The sequence below is a fragment of the Branchiostoma belcheri genome, unplaced genomic scaffold (genome assembly GCF_001625305.1).
Source record: "Branchiostoma belcheri isolate BF01 breed outbred unplaced genomic scaffold, Haploidv18h27 scaffold825, whole genome shotgun sequence".
NCBI classification, from domain to species: Eukaryota; Metazoa; Chordata; class Leptocardii; order Amphioxiformes; family Branchiostomatidae; genus Branchiostoma; species Branchiostoma belcheri.
The window spans coordinates 1,639-11,003 of record NW_017804493.1 but is presented as its reverse complement, the minus strand read 5'-3'; the positions used below and the strand labels follow the sequence as shown (position 1 = coordinate 11,003).

Genomic DNA, 9,365 nt, shown 5'->3' with positions numbered 1-9,365 from the left:
TATAGTATAGTAGTATATAGTAGTATAGTAATATATATATATATATATATATATATATATATATATATATATATATATATATATATATATATATATATATATATATATATATATATATATATATATATATATATATATACACATTGGCTCTCGTAGAATCCCTCTTTGTGTGGTACAGTACAGTTGTTGGTTTCAGTCAGTTGATTTCCGAGCTTTTTAAACAAAAGTTCTTACAGTTCATTTAAGCAGTTATATGTTTTTCATTTACACAGGCGGAACAAGAATGCGACGAGATGAAGAAGGAGATTGAAACCATAACGGCCAAACTGACCAAGAGGGAGAAGGAAAAGCAGGAGGTGGAGGACAAACTGCGCGCCATGACTGAGGAGGTCGCCGTCAACGACGAGTTGATCGGCAAGCTCGGCCGCGAGAAGAAGAAGCTGGAGGAGCTCAATGCGGTAGGCTCATCTTTCTTTACTTCGCTTTCTTCTTTCAAGAATATCTTGACCTTTCCGGGGTTCTAAAACTTTGCGAATACATGACATCAAGTTCATTTATCTACTTCTATTGGATACATTTCAGCAAACCTTGGATGACCTCCAGTCCGAGGAAGACAAGACTCAGAACCTCACCAAGCTCAAAGTCAAGCTGGAGCAGACCTTGGATGACGTAAGATATGCATTACGTTCACATCAATAATGACACGACTAAATGAACCGAAACTAGTAACGGCTTTTTGCAAATGTAAAGGACCAAGACTTTGACATGCTCGTTTGAGCTATGATTTCGTTCTGATTATCTTCCGAAAAAATATTAATGTCTACTTCTGATGTATTCAGCTTGAGGACAACCTTGAGCACGACAAGAAGATCCGTGCTGATGTTGACCGCGTCAAGAGGAAGCTGGAGAACGACCTGAAGAACGCCCAGGACCTGGTGATTGAGCTTGAGCGTTACAAGGTCGAGCTTGAGGAGAAGCTTAAGAAGTGAGTGGATTAACGTTGCCCTAGCCCTAATTTCTAAGCCGAAGACTGTCATTTATATAACTACTTCAAACCTGCATTAGGACACACCTTACTAACGAATTTCTAGGATAGTAGCTGTCAAATCCTTCTTTATGGCTTGTGTAGGAAGGAGTTCGAGATCAACGCCCTAAACACCAAGGTGGAGGATGAGACTGGACTGGCAACTCAGCAACAGAAGAAGACCAAGGAGCTGCAGGGCAGGATCGAAGAGCTTGAGGAGGAGCTGGAGACAGAAAGAGCTGCTCGTGCTAAGGTACTTTACGTCGGTATAGCCAACGGGACGACATTCCCACGGGCATGCAAATCTAATATGCAAAAACTCATGTCCTATCGTGTAATATCAGTGTCTACTGTGGATTTCAATTTCAAAATTTGAGGACGTTTTGCAAAATTACTTGACTATAATAATCGTATGTAAATAATATTACAGATAGTAACCCGTAAATGTGTCATATATTGACAGCTCGAGAGGCAGCGTGCCGAACTCTCGCGTGAGTTGGAAGACATCGGTGAGAAGCTGGAGGAATCTAGCGGTGCCACAGCTGCCCAGGTTGAGCAGAACAAGAAGAGGGAGGCCGAGCTCCAGAAGGTACATTGTATGATAGTTTCGGAGTTCAGATATTAAAAAGATATTAAAAGATGAGGAATTATAGATTATTGAACCAGAACAATACCTAAAGAAAGGTGGATGAAAAAAAGAACGAGTTGATCCGTTTTAAATGTATTATTGTTCCTTTTGCCAGTGTACCAACTCCTATATCAACGATGCATTGTTCTACATATAAACATGATAGGTTCGCCGTGAGCTTGAGGAGGCTACCATCGGCCATGAAGCCGCTACCGCCAGCTTGAGGAAGAAGCACAACGACACCGTGGCAGACATGACTGAGTCAGTCGAGAACCTGCAGAGGGCCAAGACCAAGCTTGAGAAGGAGAAGAACTCCCTCAGGGTGGAGGTCGATGATCTGGCTTCCAACGTCGAGCAGGTCACCAAGCAGAAGGTAATTAGTTCTGACATTCTCACTGTTGCTTAAAAACACTATTGCTTAATTCTGGGCCTACCAGTTATATTTGTTAGTTCATTTACAGTTGTGACATTCACGCCTAACTACATAATTATGGTGCCAATTAAATCGATCTATCAATCAATCAATCAATCAATCAATCAATCAAAGGTGCAACATTAGTGTTACTTGAAGTAACTCCAAATAACTGTATTGTAGGTCCAAGCTGAAAAACTGAACAAGCAGCTTGAGGACCAGTACGTTGATGCCAATGCAAGGTTGGAGGAGAATGGCCGTGTCGCACAGGAACTAGGATCCCTGAAGACTCGCCTGACCGCAGAGAACAACGACCTGCAGCGCCAACTGGAGGAGTCAGAAGGGATTGCAAACCAGCTCAGCAGGTACAATTTGGAAGTGCGGGAGGTGTGGCATGCGATGGCCTTAATTCCACGAAAGATCTTGTCAGATCTTGTCTTGATAGAAATATTAAAGTAAATGTTTATCTTCCAACGTACAGAACCAAGAGCATGCTCACACAGCAGATGGAGGAGGTCAAGCGCCAGCTCGAGGAGGAGACCAAGGGCAAGAACGGCCTAGCCCACCAGCTGCGTGCTACTCAGTCCGACTGCGATGCTCTGCGTGAGTCCCTGGAGGAGGAGCAAGAGGCCAAGTCTGAGATTCAGCGTAATCTGGCCAAGGCTAACTCTGAGGTAGCGGCCTGGCGCTCCAAGTACGAGACCGACGCCATCCAGAGGACCGAGGAGTTGGAGGAGGCCAAGAAGAAGCTGGCCGCCCGTCTGCAAGACGCCGAGGAACAGGTTGAGTCCGCAAACGCCAAGTGTGCCAGCCTTGAGAAGACCAAGAACAGGTTGGCTGGTGAGGTGGAGGACCTGATGTTGGATGTGGAGAAGGCCAATACCCTGGCGTCTCAGCTGGAGAAGAAGCAGCGCCTGGTTGACAAGCAGACCGCCGAGTGGAGGCAGAAGTGCGAGACCCTTGGTGCCGAATTGGAGGCATCCCAGAAGGAGCACCGCGCCTACCAGACAGAGCTTCTGAAGCTGAAGAATGTCTACGACGAAGGCGTCGAGGCTCTTGATGCTCTTAAGAAGGAAAATAAGGCCTTGCAGGGTATGTACATGTAAAATGATTTTGTCCCATTGTCGGAGTAATATACGCCACTGCCTTAATACAGTACGGTTTATGTGTTAATGTGTGGTTTATGTAATCATTACTCTTTTTTGACAGAGGAAATCAACGACCTGAACGACCAGCTTGCGGAGACTGCAAAGAACGTTCACGAACTTGAGAAGACCAAGAAGCGTCTGGTCGTTGAAAAGGAGGAGCTTCAGAATGCCTTGGACGAGGCAGAGGGCGCTCTAGAGATTGAACAGGGCAAAGTAAGTAGGCAGCAAACCGTACTTAAAATCTATGTGTGTATGCATCTGGTCTGGACATGTTTTACCGACAAACAATTCACAACAACAAATGCTGCATATAGAGATGTATAGACGTTGAAGTACATTAGACAATACCTAGGACCACGAACTGATTTATCTTTTCCTCTCATAGGTTGTCAGAACTCAGCTTGAACTGGCTCAGCTGAAGGGTGATATCGAGAAAAAACTCGCCGAAAAAGACGAAGAGTTTGAAAGCTCACGGTGAGTAGTTTCCCAGATTCATGAAATGGGAGAAAAATAACCAGTCTAATCGTTGAAGAGATTCATTTGTCACGTACAGATACAGTTCCTAGTGAATTCTTTCATCAGTGACAACTTTGGAAGGATAAGGATACTAACCTCCAAATTTTCGATGGCTATCAGTTCATCTTGTTCACGGAGTGGCCTAATCTCGCGATAGCGCGAGACTAGGCCCGAGACTTGCATCGGTCAGACCTTTGGCATGGCGATGGGTTCTCTATTGTCCCCTGTGTTAGCGAACCTGTTCATGGAGGAGTTCGAGAGGAAAGCTCTACACACTGCTCCACACCGCCCCAAGTTCTGGGGGAGGTATGTAGACGACACCGGCGTTGTGAACAGACAGGAACATGAACAGGAACTATTCGATCACATCAACACGCAGCATGACAGTATCAAGTTCACTATTGAGAGGGAACAAGACAACCGTCTCCCCATGCTGGATGTCATGATGGTCAGGAATCCAGACAACACCATCACTACAGATGTGTTCAGAAAAGAAACCCACACCGACCACTATTTACAGTGGTCCTCCAACCACCCGGTGCAACAGAAGCTTGGGATAGTTGGGACTCTCATGCACAGAGCCAACACCCTTATTGAAGATCCCGCGTTGAGAGAGGCTGAAAAGGAAAAAGTCAGAGTAGCCCTCAGACACTGTGGATATCCAGAATGGGCCCTGAGGGAGGGGGAAAACAACTCCAGAAAGGACAAAAGTAGCAAGGCACAGAGTAAGACCGGAAAACAAGAGCAACTCCCAGCGAGTTACTTGGTTCTACCCTACATACATGGAGTTACAGAGAGGCTGAAACGTGTATATGCCAAACACAATGTGAGCCTGTACTCCAAACCGGGCTTCACCTTACGTAATGCCCTTGTGAGACCCAAGGACCCTCTAGCACCTGGTGAGAAGTGTGGTGTGATCTACAAGATCAAGTGTGAAGAGTGCGGAGAGGTTTACGTTGGTGAAACTGAGCGCGCGGTCACTGGGGGAAAGGACTTCTGAACACCAAAAGTCGTTACATCAGAAAGACTGCAAATCAGCGTTAAGTCAACACCAACTCCAGGCTGGCCACAACATCACTACCAGGCCCATCTCTGACATTATTGAAATCATAGACCAAGAGTCTCGTAACCCACATAGGAAGATTAAGGAAGCGGTGCACATACAGTTGGAAGGTGCCAAGCTAAACCGGACAGAAGGTTGGGAGCTCCCCAAGACTTACTTACCCTTACTTCGGAGGGAGGCAGCGGGGGGTGGGACCCGACAGACCGATGCAAGTCTCGGGCCTAGTCTCGCGCTATCGCGAGATTAGGCCACTCCGTGAACAAGATGGACTGATAGCCATCGAAAATTTGGAGGTTAGTATCCTTATCCTTCCAAAGTTGTCACTGATGAAAGAATTCACTAGGAACTCAACCAGTCTAATATTTTGGAATACGTATGCGACACGTATACAGATAGTGTCTTTCATCATACACTCTCTCCATTCTCAACTAATTAATGCGATTGATATCTTTAATATTCCAGCAAGAACCAGGCGCGCGCCATGGATAGCGTGCAGGCCTCTATCGAGATAGAGTCAAAACAGAAGGGAGAAGCGCAACGAGCTAAGAAGTTCCTGGAAGGCCATCTCAACGAAGTTGAGGTTCAGCTGGAGACCGCCAACAGGTCCAACGCTGAGGCCAGGAAGACCATTGCCAAGCTGCACTCCCAGATCCAGGAGATGCAGGTAACTCATCGTATTTGGTATGTATGTTGTCCTCTACAATATAAGTCGTTGTCAATGACCAATCGAACTATGTTGGGGGTGAATACAAAAACTAGGAAAAAGCTACAAGGCTCCATGTATCGGTGCATAACGGTGTGCCAGTACTTAAACACAACTGCAGGGTAAAGATTGGTATTTCAGGGTAAGGACATTAACTATAATTTTTTCGATACAGGTTACTATCGACGACGAGCAGAGGCAGCGTGATGAAATCCGTGAGCAGTACAACATGTCTGAGCGCAAGTGCCAGATGCTGGTGAGCGAGAGTGACGAGGTAGGTAGACGTTACCTTTGGAAGCTAGAATTCCTAAAGTTTACAACTCAACATTAAGAGCTATTTTTCTCCCCTTTCACATTCTAACGTTGTTTTTTTTAATTAATCGATATATTTTACTCAAAGGTCCGTGGGGCACTGGACAACGCCGAGAGAGCCCGTAAGGCCGCTGAATCTCAGCTGGTTGAGACCAACGAGAGGCTTGGCGAGCTGAGCACACAGAACTCAGCCCTGTCCGGACACAAGCGCAAGCTGGACGGCGACCTGTCGCAGATCCAGACCGAGCTGGAGGAGGTCATAAGTGACCACAAGAGCACCGAGGAGAGGGCTAAGAAGGCCATGGCTGATGTATGCATATTTTTTTCCATCAATTCAAAATAGAACAGTCTGAAACGATCGCAAACGAAAGTATCAATCTATATAGCTTTTTTTATTACCACAGGAGTAACTACGTCGCTATTTTCTTCACAATTAGACATCCCGCATGGCTGAGGATCTGCGTGTGGAGCAGGAGAACTCTCAGCACGCCGAGAAGGTGAAGCGCACCTTGGACGCCAACCTGAAGGATCTGCAGCGCCGCCTGGATGAGGCTGAGGCTATCGCACTCAAGGGAGGCAAGCGCGCCATCCAGAAGCAGGAGAACAGGGTAAGTCACGAGTCGCGTTAGTATCCGGTCTTTGAAGCAGGGGAAGAAAGGGGAGCCAGGATGAGTAACCCTGACTAATTGTTTGACATTTATAGCAGATTGGTTTGTTGGTAGAAATCTACAGGTCTACAACGACTAACTGTAACACCAATCCGACTTGGTTTTAACTATTAGATCCGCGACCTGGAGAACGAGATCTCCCACCACAGCCGTCTGCACCAGGAGGACCTGAAGCAGCTGCGTAAGAACGAGCGCCGCCTCAAGGAGATGACCTTCCAGGCCGACGAGGATCGCAAGAACCAGGAGCGCATCCAGGAGCTGGTCGAGAAGCTGCAGCTGAAGATCAAGACCTTCAAGCGCCAGGTGGAGGAGGCTGTAAGTATTCCCTTCTCAGCAACACTCTGACTGTTTCCTGAAGTTTCGACAATTCTGCTTATTTATTATAACGAATATCGTGGCAGTAGTTTGTGCGATACTAGGTAATGCCTTTTCTATATTTATCGTTTCACTTCACATTCCAACGATATCAAATTACTTTTTATTGGACACAGGAGGAGCAGGCTGCGTCCAACATGGCCAAGTACCGCAAGGCCCAGCACGAGTACGAGGACGCCCTGGAGCGCGCTGAAATTGCTGAGGGCTCCCTCAACAAGCTTCGCTCCAAGTCCCGCACTTAAACTGACAGCCACCCGTGAAACCGTTTCACTTTGTATCGTAGGCGCCTGATTACCTTATCCCGCTCTGTCTTTCGTTTCATCTGTTGGTAATTTCATCTCAATCCTGAAATAAAATGTAGTCCCACTAGAACTTTGTCTCTCGTCACTTATGTGAAGATGGATGAGTTTGAAGAATAGATTTCTGACATTGAGTTTGAAGAATAGATTTCTGACATTATGACTATACTATAGGTAAATAGTTTTACCTCTAACACAACTACGTCAAGGCAGAGAACATCAGCCATCAACTAGCTACAAGCGCATGTTTGTCAACACATTGAGATTTTAAGGAAACCGAACTTACAGACAAGAAGGTCCCGTAAAAAGTTGAAGAATACAATTGCGAACAATAGCAAAGGAGAGCCAGGAAAGCTATTCTACAACAGGGCAATGCAAATTTAAACAAGTATGTGAATCGAGGAAGAAATACAAATTAGAGCTGTTACCAAAAAGATCAACGACGATACAGGTCCATTGCCAAGCAAAATAAGACGACATTTCCAAAGTATTTCAGAAGTTTCAGACAGACATTAATTAGACAGCCATTATATATACCAATCAAAGTGTGAAAGTAAGAACGAACCAAACTCAACCATTAAAACTGGAGTACAAGAGAACTTAAAGTGAAGACGAGACTACAGTATGGGATTGATGAAGGTGAGATGGGATGGACCAAGCTGCAAGGTTCTAACAAAGAGAAGCGTGCTCGCGTCAACAAAATGAATGCAGGCCTAAAGGAAGGCACTTGAGGACATACATGTTCAGACAATGAACGAGATGACAAGAAAATGACAAGAATATTGCTGGACGTACCAACTCTGTCTTGCTCTCTCGTTGATCGATGATGCACTTGGGAACGATGAGCACACACTCCCCCATATGCACACTTCCTGCGTCTGTATTTCGTAGTTTGTGATACCTAAAATCAACACAGAAAAGACCAAGAAACAGTCAATATTGGTATCATCAGAGCAATCAACTTAGGATTAAGGTGCACACAATTAAAAACTTCTTACATATTGATCAGTATAGTGTAATCAACAGGCACCGTATGGGTATGAGGCTCCAATTGGAGTGAAAGGTGGAAATGTCTACGATGCACGTTTACTACTATCCAGATCCAAGCTTTCATCAGCTCATGGAGTAATACTAAGTACGAATAATACAATGACATGTAATACTAGACACTCACCTCCAAAACCCATATTGATAACGAAATAAAGATGGAGGAGATATATATCTGCGTTCTTTTTGTCGCAGGCGAGGGGAATAATCACAGTGGATAACAAATGCAATGTTTTTCTTCAAGGTTCCCAAAATAGGTACAAAATATGTCCGGATCGACATAAAGTAGTCACTGGATCTGGCGCTGACATTCTCTTAGGCCACACCAATTTATTTCCTTGGTTAACGGATTCGCCGCTTCGTTTTTTTGCCAAAATGAAATAAAAATAAAAACAGAACAAAAATCCATACTCTCGGGTCCCGAATTGGGGCCCCAAAATCCACCCCGTACGTTGTAATTTTTCAAAATTTGGGCATAGTTAACAGCGTTAAAAATACATTGCTTCAAGGCAGAAACATTTTTCTGAGTGCAATTTGTTCGGAAAGCTAGGTTGCCTCTTCAAAAGTTCGTCCAAAAAAATTCTTTTGATATAGAACTCGCCCCCCACCCCCTTTGCACATGTCACCATTCATGGGACAAAACTTCACTGACGACAGTCAAACGTACGGCAGATTTACTAAGTCTCATCGTGCCTGTAACAACATATCATCTCCCTTTTAGATATATATTATATTTCATTTAGAAACACGTATTGTGTCGGAAACATGTGCTAGTAACGGGCGTTAAAAGTAATCGGCCGAACGTTACTATAAACTCGGCCTGGGCGGCACATGCACACACACCTTCAAAACGATCTTTTTTCCAGGGAATATGTAAAAATAACACGACATAACAATGTATTCTGGCATCACAAACTGTGTTACTCTCAAAAAGTACAAAATCCTACCACAAACATGGGAATTTGGCAAAGTAAAAAGTCCTCCATGCACGTACATGTAAGTCCATTAACTTTCTCACGGTCGGAAGAGTCCACTTCGAGTAGGGGGAAACAGGTTCTTTTAATTATAGAAATTACTCTGTGAAAAATACTACATGTGCATGTGGCATTCTAGCAAAGTTACATCTTATTTAAATACCTATAAATAGGACTACAATTGCAAATAATGCAT

General features: G+C 44.7%; 1 protein-coding gene across 1 annotated transcript; it reads left to right on the top strand.

Annotated features, from left to right (window-relative positions):
* Positions 1-277: 277 nt before the first annotated feature.
* On the top strand, positions 278-7,221 carry LOC109486737 (myosin heavy chain, cardiac muscle isoform-like). The gene is made up of 16 exons (XM_019790624.1): positions 278-458; positions 583-669; positions 840-985; positions 1,130-1,277; positions 1,488-1,613; positions 1,819-2,025; positions 2,248-2,429; positions 2,546-3,156; positions 3,274-3,425; positions 3,598-3,686; positions 5,254-5,455; positions 5,670-5,768; positions 5,895-6,116; positions 6,244-6,414; positions 6,589-6,789; positions 6,966-7,221. The coding sequence occupies exons 1-16, from the start codon at positions 294-296 to the stop codon at positions 7,089-7,091; spliced, it is 2,934 nt and encodes a 977-aa protein (XP_019646183.1). The 5' UTR covers positions 278-293; the 3' UTR covers positions 7,092-7,221.
* Positions 7,222-9,365: the final 2,144 nt, after the last annotated feature.